Source organism: Boleophthalmus pectinirostris, unplaced genomic scaffold, assembly GCF_026225935.1.
Source record: "Boleophthalmus pectinirostris isolate CB_2022bp ecotype Guang Dong unplaced genomic scaffold, ASM2622593v1 HiC_scaffold_12, whole genome shotgun sequence".
Taxonomy (NCBI): Eukaryota; Metazoa; Chordata; class Actinopteri; order Gobiiformes; family Gobiidae; genus Boleophthalmus; species Boleophthalmus pectinirostris.
Window position 1 is genome coordinate 2157614 of NW_026571018.1, and position 20252 is coordinate 2177865.

The 20252-nt window shown below is 39.6% G+C and overlaps 1 protein-coding gene across 1 annotated transcript in view; it reads left to right on the plus strand.

Moving 5' to 3' along the window:
- pof1b (POF1B actin binding protein) overlaps nt 1–20252 on the plus strand; it is an 83521-nt gene that overhangs the window by 33105 nt on the left and 30164 nt on the right. Inside the window, exon 3 of the mRNA XM_020941104.2 lies at nt 19058–19293. Coding sequence (XP_020796763.2) covers nt 19058–19293 — 236 coding nt within the window. The remainder of the gene's footprint in view (nt 1–19057; nt 19294–20252) is intronic.

Sequence of the window (20252 nt, forward strand, 5' to 3'; positions counted from 1 at the left end):
GCAGACTCTCTGATTTGATGATGATTTGACCACCATAAATTGGACTTTTGTGTGTTCCACCTTGTGATGTCATGGAGCGATAGTTTTCAAGTGAACAACTCATTTTACTGTATTTTCTGCACTATTAGACGTGCTCTTAAGCCTCTAACCCCATCAAAAAATGACTGCGCCCCACAGTCCAGAGCGCTCTATACACGAATCCACTCGGGTGTCCCAGCACGACTTCAGTAAACTACAAAGTCGCAAACACACACAGAGCAGACAGCGACCGCACAGTGAAAAACAACCACAGACACACTCATCACTCCACGCTGACGAGGAACAGAACGGAGGAACGAACTGAAAAAGCGAGTGCAATGTGCCACTTCTAGACACAAATGAACAACTGAGTCACTGCGAACACGCCGACAATCTGTTGGTCCCAGACAGCACCCTCCCTACACGCCACAACTGAACAAAGCCCAGAGGTGAACGCCACAAACAAACAAAACCACTCACCCATCACACTGTTGTGGGTCCGGAGCAATTTATTTGTGAAAAAAGTTGTGAAAATAGACGATTTATTGACAGTGCGTCTTATAATCCAAGAGCGCTCTATAGTGTGGAAAATCTGATAACTCCAGGGCTAAAAACACCAAACTTATTCTCGTGAAGGTGTGTGGAGTTTAAAAACACAATGGAGCACTTCCTATATCACAACATGACATCACAAGGTGGAGCAGAGTGTTTTCCGTTTGAAAGAAGAACCCAAGGATTCGTGTGAATGAAATAAAACACAACTCCAGGTCTGTTTGTGATTATAACAGATCAGAAAATCGTGTTATAAGAGTCCTTTAATGCCACGTCATGGAACATTCCAAGAAAAGAAATACAGTAACCGCTCATCCGACTTCACATTTCATATTTGCGTTTAATTTATTGTCGAGGTAACGCGCGCGCTCGGTTTCACCTTTGCTCTCTCTCGGCCTGGTGCTAAAGACGATGTCAGACAAATATTCAGCTCCAATATGGCGTCTGATTTACGGAGCGCGGGGCAGAGAGAGAGAGGTGTGGCCCTCGCCGCGTTTAACAGACTCTCAAGCAGCTGTTTTCCAGTCCGACCTGTGCATATATTTGCCCCGTGCGCTTTGTCTCGTTCAATCGGGGATTAATGGTGCAGAAGTCAGAGCGAGTTACTTGGATACGAGAACAAAAGAGCTGCGTTGGTTGGACGGCGTTCAGACACTCGCTCAGTCAAAGATGTCACGATGTGTTTAAACTTTCACTCGTCCACTCAACTGCTCCAAAAGTTTTAATAATAAGATAAGAATAATAGGGGCATTTTCTGTTTCTGCTTTGCTGGTTTCTGTTTTATGCTTTCTTGATTTTCTATCCATTTCCGTTAAATCAACAGTTGTAGGAGGCAACTGTTTTTTTGTGATTTTGAGTTATACAAAAATTACTTTCATAACTGTTTTTTCTCCTTCTGGCTTTGAGGTGAAAATGTTTAACTCTGAGGAGTGAAGTGAGACTAAAACAGGGGTGGGTAAACTACGGCCCGGCCCGTCAAACTTGAATAATAATAATAATTTCTCAGAGTTTTGAAAGTCATTTCAATAAATAGTAAAAACCATTGGACTTGAAAGACAGATATATTATTGTAATGTTTTGTAATGATTTTCACTTCACTGGGACATGTTTTCTACATATCCCATTGTGACAAAGTGGGACCTTTGTCTCATTTTAAATTCACATTAGTTTATGTTTAACATTATTATTTTGAAAGGGGACGTGCTTTGGGGAGTTACCTGGATACTCACCTGGGGGGAGGTACTTCCTGCTGGGCGGAGTATAAAGCAAAGCAGGTGTCACCAATTAGGGAGACTTCTGTGCAGGTGTTTGGGTGTTTTGCTTTGAGTTACTTATTTTTTGTCTATTTGTTTTGTCTCCATGAAGACACTTTTTTTTGTGTCATCTGCCTCCTACTTCGACCACTTTGGCCAACATCCCCACACCCATGTTATTTTTTTCTCTTATGAGGTGGATTACACAAAAAACTCCATCCATCTGCTCCTGGTCCCGCCCTTCCATCAAATTTTAGAACCTTTTTTGGCCCAAGACTCAAAAAGTTTGCCCACCCCTGGACTAAAACAACATCTTAGCTCAGTTGCGTGTAGTTGTGAATTGATCTAAAAAGACACAACGAGACACTTTTTTGTAAGTAAGTAAAGTAAGTAAATCTTTATTTATATAGCACCTTTCACAGATAAAACAAAAAATGACAAAGTGCTTTATAGCAAAAAAGAACATAAAAACAACATAAACAAGAACAGAGGAATTACAGACACAGTCGACTAAAAACTCATCTAAACATCAGTGTCTTGAGCTGTTTTTTAAAAGAATCTACAGCCTGAAAGCACATGTCACTCCAAGTTTTAAATTGGGTGTTTGGGACCATCAAGAGGCCCTGACCAGAGGACTAGAGGGTGTGACCTGAGGTGTAGAGGCGCAGTAAGTCACTGATGTACTGGGGACCTGTAAGTTACCACCTAATGATGTCACAAAGCAGAGGCGGGGACGTGCAAGTGGTGACTTGGACTTGAGTCAGACTTGAGTCACTATTTTTGAGAGTTGATTTGATAAAAAGGGCTAAGACTTGGGACTCGACGTGGACGTGAAGGTCAATGGCTTGGGGCTTGAGAAGACTTGATGCTTCTGCTAAAAAAATCTGTTTTTAGAAAATACTTTTCTCTTTACAGTTGATAAATGCGGTGATTCATTTTACAGGAACAAACTGGAACATGTCCCTCCCACTTCTGTTTGTTACTTTGGATGAAACCGAAGTACTGTGATGTGTAGGGATGTAAGAATAACCAAAATATCGTCAAAGTTCTCACAATAATATCGTGGACCATCACAGTATTTCGAATCACAAGTCTCTTTGATTAAATGAAGAGTTATGGTGCAGCAATAGATTAAAAAAAAGACAGAGAGAACTACATAGACCATGATCCTTTGCTCCATTTTAGTGCAGACTACAAGAAGAAATAACAGTTCTAACACTTTTAAGTCTTAGTTCTTTGGATTAAGTCTTGTCAAGGCATTTTAAGATGATAAAGTAGCATATTCAGTTTTGTTCACAGCTTCCACAAAATATCGCAATAAATATCGTACCGTGAGATGTACATCGTGAAAATATCGTACAGAGAGATTTGGATATTGTTACATTCCTAATCGTGAGCCTCCCCAACATATCGTGAGCTTTCCCACAATATCGCAATAAATATCGTAACGTGAGTTTCATACCCTGACAATATCGTATCGTTACACCCATTACATGTGGTATCCTCAAAAGTACTACAGTAATATAAAGTACAACACAGTAAAACAGAGGGAAGTACACAGAACACGATCCTTCTATTTCAGTGCAGACGACACGACAAAATAACTGATATTAAGCACTTTTAAATCTGAATTCTTTCTATTCTGATCATAATGATTCAAGATCTTGTTGAGACATTTAAAAAGGGAAAATTTGCATTTCTACTACTGTTATATAAATACTCATATATAATACACCATGACTTTTTAGTAATAGTTTAGTATAAAAGTCATGTAAATTAGTACTTTGGTTTTAAGACTTGGACTTGACTTGGACTTATGGACCAGTGACTCGAGACTCGACTTAGACTTGCCTGTATTTGACTTGGGACTTGACTTCAAAGACTTGAGACTCACTTGAGACTTGCAAAACGATGACCTGGTCCCACCTCTGCATAGAGAGACGTTGCAGATTGACATGAATGAAGCAGAGCACAGCTCCAGGTCGTGCATTTCAACACTATTTCGATAGTATTGAAAAAAAATGTCAGGTATGTCTAGGGTTCAAATGAGTGTTACTAAGTTTAGTTTTGTATGTGTGTGTACGTTTGTATGAAAAAATGCATGACACGCAAGCTTTTTAAAAAAAAATGTAGATAACGTTTCGTCAAAAAGTCTTCCTCAGATCATTATTCTTGCTTTGGATCACAATTTTGTCCCAAAGCAAGAAAAATACCTGCATTTTTTTCACTTTTTAGTTGCTGCTTCTTACATTTGCACCTCTACATGTGTGTGTTTTCTGTTTCTTTTTTACAAGTTTGTTTAATTTTTTCGAAAGGAAAAGACATTTTGACATGGCTCATTGAGTTTTTGGTTTATTAGTCTGAAACTGTAACACACCTTGGTCCGGAGTAAGAATAAAAATGGGCGGGAACATGGTGAACTCCGCAGAATTACTCCAACATGCATGAATCAGTCAAAATAAAACTCTTGAGTCAGTGTATTAATAAAGAACACTGTTAAAGGTGCATTGTGTAACTTTTCTGGTCCACCCTCTGCCACCACCTACTTTTCTCCATGGAGGTGTCATTGTTTTGTCTGGAATGTTTCACAGTCTGGGATTAAAACTTTTTATTTTCATGGAGACCAACCCAGGCAATGTTAGAGGTCAGATCTGTGGAAAGGCGACCCCGCTCACAACCAGAATGTTGTTTTTCTAGGAATTTTTGAGCTTTAGACACACCTGTAATGGAATAAATGTAAGATAGAGCTGTTTCATGTCATATTGATTTGATTTATTGTCATTGAATGAATGAAACAAACGATGAAATTACCGTATTTTCCAAGCTATTAGACACGCTCTTAAGGCTCTGACGCCACAAAAAATCGACTGCGCGCCACACAATCCAGTGCGCTCTATACACGAATCCACTCAGGTGTCCCAGCACGACTTCAGTAAACTACAAACACACCACCCACAGAACACACAAACACACACACGGAGCAGACAGCGACCACACAGAGAAACACACCCACAGACACACTCATCACTCCACACCGACGAGGAACGGAACAGAGGAACGAACCGAAAAAGCGAGTGCAATGTGCCACTTCTAGACACGACTGAACAACTGAGTCACTGTGAACACACCGACAATCCAGCGTCCCAGACAGCACCCTCCCTACACGCCACAACTGAACAAAGCCCAGAGTCACCGTGAACGAACAAACAAACAAAACCACTCACCCATCACACTGTTGGGTTTCCTTTAAAGTCCAGTGAGGTTTATTTGTGAAAAAAGTTTGATAATAGACCATTTAATGACAGTGCATCTTATAATCCAGAGCGACTAATAGTGCAGACAATACGGTACAGTTTGTGGAACATTTGAAGCAAACCATTAGGGTGCATGATTTGCGCAACTTTTTGAAAATTTTTTGAAAATCAATCTGTACCTAGTGTGTATGTGTATATATATATATATATATATATATATATATATAATTTTTTTTTTTTTTTTTTTTTTTTACTCTTGCCAAAGTAAAGTTCTGTGAGAAATTTCATGAAATTGTATTGATGTTACTGGGTCCACCAAGCCTCTGAAGTTTAGAGCCTGTGGTCTTAATCAGTTTTTCTTTAATAACATCCTTATTCTTTCTGCAAACTCTGAGTCGTACCTGTCATTGAGACGCTCTGGTGACGTCACACTCACTTACTCCACTTTTTTATACAGTCTCTGATCACTACAGAAAGAACAAACTTTATGTCTCTCATTTCATCTTTGGACTTTGTGGATTTTGGATAATTGTGAAAAAACACTCAAAATTTGAATTAGAATTTATTTATTTGGAGGATAAGCCCCTTGAGAGTCTCGCCATCTCGTTTTCGAGGGGGTCCTCATAAATACAACAACAAAAGACAGATACAGTAGGGCAGACAGTAGGATACAGAAATTCAAAAAAGCATCAAAACAACAAAATCAAAACAACCACAAACACACGCTCAAAATCTTGACAGAAATTGTCATATCTTAGAAAATTATGAAGATAGAGATATAAAATTGGTACCAAAAGATGCACAATGGCAACATTTATATTCAACTTCCATTGACACCGTGGCCTGAAATCGATTGTTTGTAAAGTTATTTGAAAAAAAAACAGATTTTTCTGCCAGAGCTTTATGGACATTGTTAGGATGGAACTTGGTGGACCCAGTAGATTTTATTCAATTGAGCAAATATTCCACAGATTTTTTTTTTTTTTGGTATTGTCACATTTAAAAATTGGGCACAAGTTCAATTTCTGACATTGGGGCATATGATGCACCCTAATATCCACTGAAACAAGACAGTGACAAGTGTATGCTTTAAATACTTTGTGATAAAACAACATCGTTGGACACACCATCTGCACTAATTAGGGATGGGCATGATTAATTGATAATTCATTAAGAATTTCATCGATTACGTTCATTTTAATCGACAAACCAAATGTAGGTTGCTGTGCGACCAAACAGGGGTCCAAAGAAATTCCAGGCTTTCTGTTGCATTCGGGACAAGTGTGAGTCCATGTGCACAGTGTATAAAGCAGCACATATGTTTCTGTGTCCAGTGGGAAAAAGTTTTTCCAGGTGAGAGTCGCTCAATGTGGATGACGAGGCCCCGCCTCCCTCCCCCCGTACGCTGTCCTGGTTTTGAAAAATGCAAATCTGGTCACACTAACCTGTATTCACCTGAGTCATGTCTGTTAATCTGACAGAAATTGAACCACATCAGCAACACAAGAGCTGGAGTTTTATCTTCGTTTAGTTTATGCAAATTAGCGATGAGGTTTTAAGTTTTGTTTCTGTGAGAGTTGAACAAAACTGAGTTAAACACATTATAATGTCAAACAGATTGATTTGGCTTTAGAGTGGTGATGGTTTATACGTCGTAAAGTTGAATTTATTTATGCAGATTAGTAGTGCAGATAGTAATAATAATGATGATCATTTTAATTTTAAAACATTAATGATTAATCGATAATCGATCGTTAATTCTTCCAACGATCGATTAAGAAAATTTCATCGAATGCCCATCCCTAGCACTAATAATGACTTTTTTTCATTTTCTCTTCAACTCTGAAGTAACCACTGAGCGTTTCACTTCACTGAACACTGTCGCACACTCGCAGCAGAGACTGGTGCATTCCAAAATGATTGTGAAGCCTCTTATCTGTGGTAGGAGACGGCCCCCTCCCCCCTTCCCCCCGCCCCCTCGTGACCCCATCCGAACTCCACTTCATCTTAATTTGAATATTGACTCAAGCTGTGGCTCTGTGGGCTGTGCAGTAATTATAGACACTGGAGAAAATGACAGGGTGAGACTGACAGGCGCGACGCTGCTCTGAATTTGCATTTTGATCTATATTATATATGAGCGGATGTATCGTAATATTAAAGGTGCGTTGTGTAACTTTGCTGGTGGAGAGTCCCTCAGGTGTGTGTGTGTCCACCCGCGATAATTCCACCATTTATGGACCGATTGTCGCCAGATTTAGTACGTGGGTCAAGCCCCCCTGCCCGATGATGCAAAAAAAAACAAAAAACTTTGGGGACAATCCGTGGTCATTTGAGATCACTCGGGTCTAAACTAGGAATGAAACTGGACTAAACCAGGTCTGGTTAAGGGACTAAAATACTACAAAATCACAGCTAAACTAAGACTAAACCAGATCTAGATAAACTGAGACTGTACGACGTCTAAGACAGCACTAAAGCAGGTTTCCAACAGGACTAAACCAGAACTAAACCAGGTCTGGATAAGGGACTAAACTAAGACAAAAAATCAGGACAAAACCAAGACTAAAACTGGATTAAACCAGGACTAAACCAAGTCTGGATAAACTGAGACTTGTGTGGTGATGAACTGACCCCACCGACGCCTCATGGGGGACCAGGTTGCTCTCTCTGATTGTTCTTGTTGAATAAATGTAAAGTAGGGCTGTTTAATGTCACACTGTGGAACATTCCAATGACATCTTCATAGAAACAAGCAGGTCAGGTTACACAGTGTACCTTTTAAAGAGCACATGCTGTATATAGAGAGTATTGGGCGTATGTCATTTGTGGTTGAAATAAGTGATTAAAGATTGCTCAAACAGGCATAATTCACTCCAAATACAAATTCTAGAGGGTAAATCATGGATCTGTTAAATAACTGGAGTGTGTTGTTGTTTGTATCTGCCTCCAGTTGACGTCGTGACACTCACTGGAACTACAGTGAAAAAATTGTATAAATAAAAATAAAAAAATAACTACAAATTTAAAAAAAATAAATTAAATTAAATACAAAATAAAAAGGAAAGAAAAGAAAAATCTAATCAAAATGAATCAAAATGAAATGAAATGCTGAACCCAAAATATCGTCGCATTGCGTTCAGGGGTCTGTGCTCATTGGCTCATGGGGCAGAAAATAATTTCACTTCTGCATTTACTTCTGTGACGTCTGTATCGTGCACGGCGTGGAGCGTTTGGCCCAATCAGAGCGAGAGCTGCTCAGAGCAGCGAGACTCAGTCTGACAAAGATCACGTTTAGGAGCTTTGAAGATTTAAAAATGTGAAAATATTAAAGAATCGTACAAAATCAGACCTTTGTGAAAATTGTCAAAGCCCTGTGAGCCAAACACGGGCAGTTTGAATTCCCCCGAAAATCCATCGCCCTCTATGAGACAATTATTTCTGTGTCCAAACTCCCCGGAGCTGCAGTACCAGGAGCAATTAACTTCACTACGACATCTCTTATTATTAACCCGCTTTCATTTTAGACTCACTCGGCCTTAATTACTTGAGTCACATGTTTAATTGGTCCAAATTATGTAATGGTCTCCTGCCAAGAGCTGTTTACTCACTAATTATGTTTTTATTTGTGGTGTTTAGGATTAATCTGATAAAATGATCACATCAAACCAGAAAACCACAACGGAAAGAAGCGAACTCTTTTTTACTAAACTTGTAAAACGTAAAATAAACAACCATTTAAATGAGTTTTTAAACAAAGATGGCCCGATTATTTGTATATTTAGAATGCTTCAGATTGTGGATTTGTTGTGATGTTTATTATTCCTCAACAAACACAAGTGTCCTCCCCTCCGTATTCCTTTTATTTGTGCACTTTTTAACTTTTTTCTCAGTGACAGCCACCCTCAGCTCCCTGTCCACTGTCGAAGCTTTAAAGCTGCATTGCGTAACTTTTCTGGTGGAGTGTCGGCTACCTGCTTGTCTCCATGGAGATGTTATCGCTCTGCCTGTAATGTTCCTGCTTGTCTCTCTTGTGACAGATGGGTTTAATATTTACTGTGGAACATTCTAGACCAAGCAGTGACATCGCCATGGAGACGAGCAGGTGGTGGACCCTCCACTAGAAATGTTACGCAGTGCACCTTTAAATGTTTATTTAGTTTAGCACCACCCGGGGAGAAAAACCCAGAGATACAATTGGACAGAAAATGACTGAACCAGGACTGAACCAGGACTGAACCAGGACTGAACCAGGACTGAACCAGGACTGAACCGAGACTTAAACCAGGACTAAACCAGGACTAGAACAGGACTAGAACAGGAATGAACCAGGACTAAAACGAGACTTGAACCGAGACTTAAACCAGGACTAAACCAGGACTAAACCAGGACTAAACCAGGACTAAACCAGGACTAAACCAGGACTAGAACAGGACTAGAACAGGACTAGAACCCAGGACTAAAACGAGACTTAAACCAGGACTAAACCGAGACTTAAACCGAGATTTAAACCGAGATTTAAACCGAGATTTAAACCGAGACTTAAACCGAGACTTAAACCGAGACTTAAATCAGGACTGAACCAGGACTAGAACGAGACTAAAACGAGACTTAAACCAGGTCTAAACAGAGACTTGAACCGAGACTTGAACCGAGACTTGAACCGAGACTTGAACCGAGACTTGAACCGAGACTTGAACCGAGACTTAAACCGAGACTTAAATCAGGACTAGAACAGGACTAGAACAGGACTGAATCAGGACTAGAACAGGACTCTTGCGCACAGAGCCTATTCACTAAATGATCTGTGCTATAAAACCAGTTTATTTCCCGAGTTGTCCTCAGTCCTCCCCAGGAGCCTCACTCGACCCGGCCCGGCCCCAGACTCCCCTGAAGTCCTGACAGCTGAGCCTTTAGTCCCGAGCGGACAGAAAACACCGGTCTGGATCTCGGACCACCGTGTGAGGGACAGACCCGGGAGCGACGCCAAACGAAAGCAAATGAAATCCTGCCAACAGTGAACGGGGAAAAGCTCCTGCTGCTACTGGAGTGACTCAGACATTCTTGTAGTCCATGGAAATAAACTACCCTCTTTTCATGCTTCTAAAAGACTTTATAAACCAGGGATGGAACAAAAAACAGAAACATTTAATACTGTGTCATCAAAAGTCTCACAGTGGGCCATCGCAGTATGTTGAATTACAAGTTTGTCTGCTTAAATTCATTGTTTTGGTGCAGCAACAGCTAAAAAAACAGAACTACAAAGACCATGATGCTTTGCTGTGTTTCAGTGTAATCTACATGAGCACATTTTATAAACATGACAGTTTCCAAAGTGCTGCAAAGACAAATTAATATTATAAAAGACAGACAATCGTAAATAAAAATAATAAATATAAAGGTAAAAATTCAGGACTAAACCATGTTTCCGTTCAGTTCTAAAAAAAGAAATGACTACAAAAATTGAGGGACAGCTGTTTAACTTTGTGACATTCCTGTGTGAGATGCAGTAAAGTCACAGCAGGACAGAACCAGGACAGAACCAGGACAGAACCAGGACTAAACCAGGACTAAACCAGGACTAAACCAGGACTAAACCAGGACTAAACCAGGACTAAACCAGGACTAAACCGGTATTCAGCCAAGACTAAACTAGGACTAAACTAGGACAAAAACAGGACAAAAACAGAACAAAACAGGACTGAACCAGGACTAAAACTGGACTAAAACTGGACTAAAACTGGACTAAAACTGGACTAAAACTGGACTAAAACTGGACTAAAACTGGACTAAAACTGGACTAAAACTGGACTAAAGCTGGACTAAACCGACACTAAAGCAGAAAGAAACCGGGACTGAGTCGGGATTAAACCAGGACTAAGTCGGGACTAAACCAGGACTAAGTCGGACCAGGACTAAGTCGGGAATAAACCAGGACTAAGTCGGGACTAAACCAGGACTAAGTCGGGACTAAACCAGGACTAAGTCGGGACTAAACCAAGACTAAGTCGGGACTAAACCAGGACTAAGTCGGGACTAAACCAGGACTAAGTCGGGACTAAACCAGGACTAAGTCGGGACTAAACCAGGACTAAGTCGGGACTAAACCAGGACTAAGCCGGGACTAAACCAGGACTAATACACCACTTAAGCAGGTTTCCAACAGGACTAAACCAAGACAGAACCAAGACTAAAACTGGACTGAAACAGGACTAAAACAGAAAGAAACCAGAACTAAACCAGGTCAGGATAAACTAGGACTAAACCAGGTCTTACACGGCACTAAAGCAGGTTTCTGTTCAGTTCCACAAAAATATTTACTAGAAAATTTGAGTGCTGACTATTTAACTTTGTGACATTCCTGTTTGAGAGTTTGAGATGCAGTGGAGTGCGAGCAGGATTTTTGTCGTGCGTGGGATGTTTTCTGTGTGTGTTTTGTGTTTTGAACAGTTTGAAAAGGAGAAATCCGCTCGGTTTTAACTTCAGTGGCTGTAAAAAATGTTTCATGATGTCACCTTTTTGGCTCCAAACTAAAAGAGCTTTTCACTGAGGAACAAAGAAGTGAGAGAAACCCGAGCCTGCGCCCAAGAAGAGGCCTCTAGTGTTACACCTGACCTACATCACACCGAAGTACTGGACCAGGACTAAACCAGGACTAAACAGGACTGAACAGGGACTTAACCAGGACTGAACAAGGACTTAACCAGGACTGAACAAGGACTTAACCAGGACTAACAAGGACTAAACCAGGACTAAACAGGGCTAAACCATGACAAAAACCGGACCAAAACGGGTCTGGAGAAACCAGGACTAAACCCAGCACTGAACTGGAACTGAACCAGGCCTAAACCAGGTTTGGATAAACTGAGACTGAACGAGGTCCAAGACAGTACTAAAACAAGTTCCCAACAGGACTAAACTAGGACTAAGCAGGACTAAACCAGGTCTGGATAAACTGAGACTGAACCAGGTCTAAGACAGCAATAAAGCAGGTTTCCAACAGGACTACACAAGGACTAAATGAGGGCTAGATAAAGGACTAAACCAGAACTAAACCAGAACTAAACCAACAGAATTAAAACAGGACTAAATCAGGTCTGGATACAGAACTAAACAAGGACAAAACCAAGACGAAAACAGGACTAAAACAGAAAGCAACCAGGTCTGGATAAACTAAGATTGAACCGGATCTAAGACGGCACTAAAGCAAGTTTACAACAGCTTTACAACAGGACTAAAACTGGACTAAAACTGGACTAAAACTGGACTAAAACTGGACTAAAACTGGACTAAAACTGGACCAAAACTGGACCAAAACTGGACCAAAACTGGACCAAAACTGGACCAAAACTGGACCAAAACTGGACCAAAACTGGACCAAAACTGAACCAAAACTGGACCAAAACTGATATGGATTAAACTAAGATTGAACCAGATTTAAGAAAGTATTAAAGCAGGTTTCTATCAGGACTAAACCAGTACTAACCCAGGACTAACCCAGGACTAAACCAGGACTAAACCCGCTGCACACATTGGGAACTAAGCCAATTCTGCTGCATTTTGGCACAAATAAACATTGTCATTATTATATTTTTTTAATTCTAATCGTATAATCTCTTGTATATTTCCTTCATTTAAACCACAGACACATTTTCAGTGCGTATGAGCTTTAACTTTCTCTTTCTGTGTAAAATGTGAGGCATGCGTCCGCCCCCGGCCTCCGCCCTGCCGCAGACACACCCTCCACACTCCGAGCTCCGAGCGCCGCTTTGTGCCCCGATCCACTCCTGCGACATTCCTGGGTCCCTGAGAGTAACAGTAAAACTCTTCCCACAGCCGTCCATCACACACACAAGAACAGATACAAAAACCCCGAGTGCACGTTGAGTCTAAAGTACGAGGACTTAAACCTCAACCTCATCAGCATCTCCTGAGATTGAACCAGGACTAAACCTGCTGCATAAACAGGGAACTAAGACAATTCTGAAGCATTTAGGCACAAATAAAACATGCAATCTGAATAAAATAAAAGCTACATTTTTATTACTTTTTTATTCGAAGGGATAAACCAGGACTAAACCAAAACTGAACCATGACAGAAAAAGGACTAAAACAGGACTAAACCAAGACTAAACCGGGACTAAACCGGGACTAAACCGGGACTAAAACGGGACTAAAACGGGACAAAATCAAAACTGAATCATGACAGAAAAAAAAGGATTAAAACAGGAGTAAAACAGGTCTGGATAAACCAGGACTAAACCAGCACTAAATCAAGACTAAACCAGGACTAAAATAGAACTAAATCAAAACTGAATCATGACAGAAAAAGGACTAAACCAGGACTAAACAAGGTCTGGATAAGGGACTAATCCAAGACAAAACCAGGACTAAATCAAAACTGAACCATGACAGAAAAAAATGACTAAAACAGGAGTAAAACAGGACCAAAAGAGGTCTGGGTAAACCAGGACTAAACCAGGAATAAACTAACCCTAAACCAGAAAGAAACCTGATCTGTATAAACTAAGACTGAACCAGGTCTAAGACCGAACTACAGGCGAAATATTTACATTTTCCTTCATTACTCACTTGTTTCACAATTTTATTATTAACAGCCAACACAAACTGAGAGTGTTTGTGTTAACTGCAAATTATCAATACTTTTCCTTTTTACAGTGCACAGTATCTTTCAGGTTTATGGAGTAAAGTACAAAGGCAATAAATACTTTTCCTTTAATGATATCAGCTCGCTCTGTTATGTTTGAAAGCAGAGAGTCACTACTAAGATGTGTTTTTGCAAATCATTTACTTACTACTTTTAGACAGTATTACCTCCTGAAAAACTTTTCTGTCTATAGCAATATTTGATTTGTTTATTTGTGTTATTCATTTCAATAAAGAAGACTGTAATGAACACAGTTTAGTTCACAATTAGCACTGGACGATGGGAAAATGATAGAAAATTTTGAAAAAATAAATAAAAACATTGCAATAGATGTTTTAATAAAAGGATTCTGTTCAAGTTTCGCATTTTAAGGACAACAGAATATAACATTTAATAAGATACAATAAGCAACGTAAAACCAAACACAATAGCATAAAGCAATGCCCACAACAAATACAAAACAACAACAAAAAAAAGCCCAACCACACACACCGACACAAATTTGGTTAAATAAAACAAAAGTAATGTGGTAGTGCAACATAAACGCACCATTCCATTTTTAGTCGCTATACTTGAACTAAGACTTAGACAAACTTTATTGATCCATGAGGGAAATGATTTGGACCCAGGAGTCACACATCACAATATAATATATTAAAAAAGAGAAAAATATATAAATGGTCCAAGGGCCAAGAGACACAATTCAGATAAGACATAATAATATAAATGTAAATGTGCAAATCAAAATAAAACAGAAAAATAAGTCATCTCAAAAATCTCAGCTTTATACAAGAGCATAAAGCATAAACTTTAAACACGTCCAGAAGAATTGATAAAAAGACTGAAACAAAAGCTCAGAATCACATTTCAGAACATTTGTACAGCAGTTTTTTATGTTTTATATTGTTTGTGGAGGAAATAATTTACAAAATTGCAGCTTTTTTGATTTGCTTATTGTGACTTTCATTTGATTGTGATTCATTTTGCAGAGGAAACCACCAGTGCACGTGTTTTGAAATCCTCGTTAATCGTCCTGTCGCTGGTGCACGTGTTTTGTCGTTTTGTCGTTTGTCGAGTGTTTTGTGTTTTCCGTTTGTGTGTTTTTGTGGGACAGGTGAGAGTGAAAGAGCCACAGTTAGATAACACACACATTACATAAGAGGGAGCCGAGGGAGAGATAAGGTTCAGGCGTGGCCTCGTTCAGACCTTCAGGAATGTGCGGCAGGTGGACCGGCGCTGGGATGGGCCCGCGTCTCCATGGCAACGCCCAGGTTTCAGCGTTTCCCACAGATTCAGCACAAATAGTCGAGTTTTTGTTGTTGTCTTATGTTTTTTTTTTTATAGGTGTACTGTGTAATTCTTTTTGGTTGTGGGTCCGTCACCTGCTTGTTTCTACGGATATGTCATTTTTCTGCCTTGAATGTTCCACAGTGTGACTTTAACCAGCTCTACTTTACATTTATTCAATTACAGGTGGTTTTACAGCTCAAAAATCCCTAGAAAAAACTACATTCTGACTGTGAGCAGCGTCGCCTCTCCACAGATCTGACCCGTAACTTGGTCTGGTTTGGTCAGGACTAAAGCAGGACTGAAACAGGACAAGACCAAGACCAGACCAGGACTAGAAAAGGATTAAATTTAAAATTAAGATTACACCAAGACTAAATCGGCACTGAACGAGGACTGAACCAAGACTAAACTGGGACTGAACCCCAGGACTAAACCGGGACTGAACCAGGACTAAACCGGGACTGAACCAGGACTGAACCAGGACTAAACCAGGACTGAACCAGGACTGAACCAGGACTGAACCAGGACTGAACCGGACTAAACCGGGACTGAACCAGGACTGAACCGGGACTGAACCAGGACTAAACCGGGACTGAACCAGGACTGAAACAGGACTAGATCAAGACCAGTTCCACAGTGTGATTTTAAACAGCTCTACTTTACATTTATTCAATTACAGGTGGTTTTATCGCTCAAAAATACCTAGAAAAACATTCTGACTGTGAGCGGGGTCGCCTCTCCACAGATCTAACCTGTAACTTGGTCTGGTTTGATCTCCATGAAGACAGAAAACAGATCATTTAATGCCATACTGTGAAACATTCCAGACAAAGCAATAATATCTCTGTGGAGACAAGCATTTGATGGACCTCCACCAGAAGTTACACAATACAACATTTCCTAACAATATTTTTACACTAGTTTAGGTTTCTATCATATTATAACATTGTTCCCTCGTCAAAAAAACACGCCTGAAGAGGTTTTAGATCTCATCCAAGCATGTTTGAGTAATTTAGTGATCTCTATAGCTCAAAAATACTTTAAAAAACAGGCTTTCTGACTTGTAACTTAGGGCCCGTCCACACGACAAGTGAAGTGAAGTTTGTATTTGTTTTGGTCTTTCGTTCACACTGAGCCGGCGTTTCGTGTGGGCGAAAACTGTGATTTTTGAGAACGGGTTCCAGAGTGGAGAAATTTGAGAACACCGGTGTTGTGTTTTCGTGTCGACAAACAAACCACAGCTTTTGCAAAACGATGACACGATTCACACGTTGAGTAACTCTTTATTATTATTATTATTATTATTATTATTATTATTATTATTGCACTTTGAATTACTTTGTGTACGAATTGTTCTATACAAATAAACTTGCCTTGCCATTGGTCTGTCAACATCTCCAAAGCTCAAAATACTCTGTTACACCTTGTGATGTCATGAAGCGGTAGTTTTCAAGTGAACAACGACCCTTTATCTTTTGTTGATTAGAGATTTTTAAGTTGCAGGGCTAAAATGATCTAAATGATTCTAGTGAAGGTGTATGGAGTTTAAAAACAGAACACAGTGGAGCACTTCCTGCATTACCACATGACATCACAAGGTGGAACAGAGAAGAACTAATAGCCTAAATATCCAGGATTTGTGTGTTAAACGTGTGAATGAAACAAAACACAACTCCAGGTCTCTTTGTGAGGAGGAAATAACATTTTATAAGAGAGCATAAAGTAAAACATTATATGGGCCCTTTAATCTTTGCCATAAAAAGTGTAAAATTTATTCCTCCAAAGTCTGAACTCTGCTCCAAACCACACGCTGAGCTAAAGTGGGTTTAAAATGGGCACGAGCAGCCACCACATTTCACTCTGAGCTCCATATTTGTAAAATCTTCTCACACATTACATCACGGCAGCTCCGACGTCTTGTTTAATGACACTCATTATGTCAACACGACAATGAAAAACGTCTGCACCGGTGACAGAAATATGAGCCCTGTAACGTTTCACCTAAGATGCAAATGAGCCAGTGAGGATTTTTTTCTACAAAATGAAACATGAAGATTACAGTAAACCGAGTCTTGGAATAATAGCCAGAGGGAGGAATCGTGTATACAGTAGTAAAAAAAGAAAAATGAAATGCTGCTTGATGAAATCCTCTGCTCTACAAAACCCTTTCACTGCACAGTACAAAGTTATATTTCTACAGGCAGTGTTGGGGAGTAACAGATTACATGTACCGGAGTTATGTAATCAGAGTACAAATTAGAAGTAATAAATGGATTACATGGCGGTATTTTCCTGTTTTCACATTTTAAACCAGGTCTAAAAGCAGGACTAAACTAGGATTAAACTAAAACTAAAACCAGGAATAAATTAGGACTAAAACCAGGACTAAACCAGGTCTAAACCAGGTCTAAACCAGGACTAAACCAGGACTAAACCAGGTCTAAACAAAATGACACTAACAGGAGGTGGACATAATTTAAAGCAGCAGTGATCTCATATAAAAAATATTTCTCTATCAATAATATTTTTAATCTGGTTAAGTAAAGACTGGACTTTTTATTCTCTTAATGCAAACAAAACTTCTCATGTTAAGATCTTTGTCTTTGTTTCTCTACAGTAAAACAAAAGTCTGTTCATGGAAACTTGGGCTCAACAGACAATTTGAAGAAAACAAACAAGATTTTTCAGGATGTGGTTGTTACATTCATGTAGTTTAAAAAAAAAAAACATGGCAATATCAAGTAATCCAAAGTATTCAGATTACATTACTCATTAAGTAATTTATTGGATTCCGTTACAAACTACATTTTGGTGTGTGTAATCTGTAATCTGTAGGGGAATACATTTTAAAAGTCACCTTCCCAACACTGTCTACAGGACATTTACAGACTAAATAAATACTTACAAACAGATTATTATATTCATAAATTTAAGATATTATTTTTGTTTGTTTTGTATGGTACTTTCTTGTGCTATATAAATAAATTTGAATTGAATTGAATTGAATTTCTTATCGAAAAATCGATATAACGTATTGTGTAATGTGATGATACAGTATCGATATGGGCTGATACTTGCCAAGAGTATTTTTTGGTATATTTTACTAAATTATTTTGTTACAGCTACAGTTTTGTTGTTTGTTCAGAAGAAGGAAACTAATCTATGTGACACATTTGACATTTTCACAGTTTTGACGAATAAAATGGGCGTTTTTCATATTAACTTTGCACAAGAAGTTGTTTAACACAGACATGATTTAGCATTTATTTTTTTATGGAACCATATTGAATCGGTTCGAAATATGGAATCAAAAGTGCACTGTATCGAGGTATGTATCGTATCGGCAACTTCTTGATGATATCCAGCTCTAATGCCAGTAAGATTAAAGGAGATGTACTTTCTTGTAGTGGTCCAAAGTTATTCCTCACTTAACTTATTAACCACAATGAGTTTATAAACTGCTTTTCACAACTTTTAGAGGCCAGGTCATGCATGTTAACCCTGATTGTTTCACATTAAAGTGCTTTATAATTACATGCAGAATATACACTGTGGACTTATATGTTATACAATATATCTGTAAAGTGGGAATACCTTAAAATCAAACCACTGTACATGGTACATGGTCACATTTTTATAGCACTTTTTCACGTTCCAAGCTCAAAGAAAGCACTTTATATCAAGGAACTACTAACCCATTTGCACACATTCACGGGGAGCATTCACGGGGCTTGAGTGTTTTGCCCGAGAACACAAAGTCATTCATCTGTGGGAGCTGGAATCACACCACCAACCTCTGGCTCAGTGGATCTTGCCGCTCAACCAATGATGTTTATGTTATTAGGTTCTTTTTTTCATCCCAAGAGTTTGTTTTTATACCTGACACTTTCGACTGCTCACTAGCTCAATGATGTTTATGTCAAGAACGAGATTTGAACTGCCAACTTTTGAAACACTCCATGTCAGCTGAGCTACAGTTTCCCTGAGTAAACTCAAACGGTGTCTTTCGTCGTGTCTTTCAGGAGGAGGAAGAGACCGTGGAGTTGGAGGAGGTTGAGATCGTGAACGTCATTCAGAACAAGGCCCCTCCAGTCCTGGAGAAGATCTCGCGGACGGAGGTGAAGACCTGCCTGACGGAGGTGCCGCCGCCCACCAAACTGGACACCAGATACTTCGGAGAGCTGCTCGCCGAGGTTTACCGCAAGAACTGTGACATCCACTCCTGCATCTCCGAGCACGTGTCCAAGATCAAGGGACAGTGAGTATGACCGGCTTTCACAACACAACACAACATTCTATAGACTGATATTGTTTAAAGGTGCACTGTGTAACTTTTCTGGTGGTGGGTCTGTCCCCTGCTTGTTTGAATGTTCCATAGTGTGACTTTAAACAGTTCTACTTTACATTTATTCAATCACAGGTGGTTTTATAGCTCAAAAATACTTAGAAAACAGGTGCTCTGACTGTGAGCGGGGTCGCCTCTCCACAGATCTGACCTTTAACGTTGGTCTGGTTTGGTCTCCATGGAGATAGAAAGGTTTAATGCCAGACTGTGACACATTCCAGACAAAGCAACAACATCTCCATGGATAATATCTCCTTTAATAGAGAAAGTGCAGATTTTTGGTCGAGACACAAATAGAAATGATCAGGTTCAACATTTGTGAATTTACCTTTTGGATATTTCATGGAAAAGTACAATGTGATTAATTATTATTAGCAAAAACTGGCACCTGCCCCCAAATGAGAGTATAACAACATCCAATACTAGAACCTGAAAATTACCAATAAGTAAATAAATCGCCCAAAGTTTGTCCAGTGTGAGCACAATCGAATCTTGCACAGGCACGACACCATTGGGACTTTGGCCCGGTTGGAGGAGGTAGCCCAAAACGCAGCACGGTTGCTCGTGTCAGGTGCGCTGATGTTACTCATGCAAGGAAAACGATGAATAAACTCCACTCTAAAACACAGTGAATCCTAAGGATACCCGGAATAAAGACTGTGGACGATGACAAAAGTTTTGCAGCCTCGTTTCCTCCTGTCCTCAGTCCTCCGCGCTGTTATCTCTGTAAACTCACAGACGAGTGTATCGCAGCAGGACTCACATCTGTCTCACTATTTAATAGATATTTATGCTGCTGGACTTTTTTTCTCCGCTAAAGCGTTCACTCTGCTGCCATGTAAACAAACAGCGCAGTGTGATGATGTCATCAG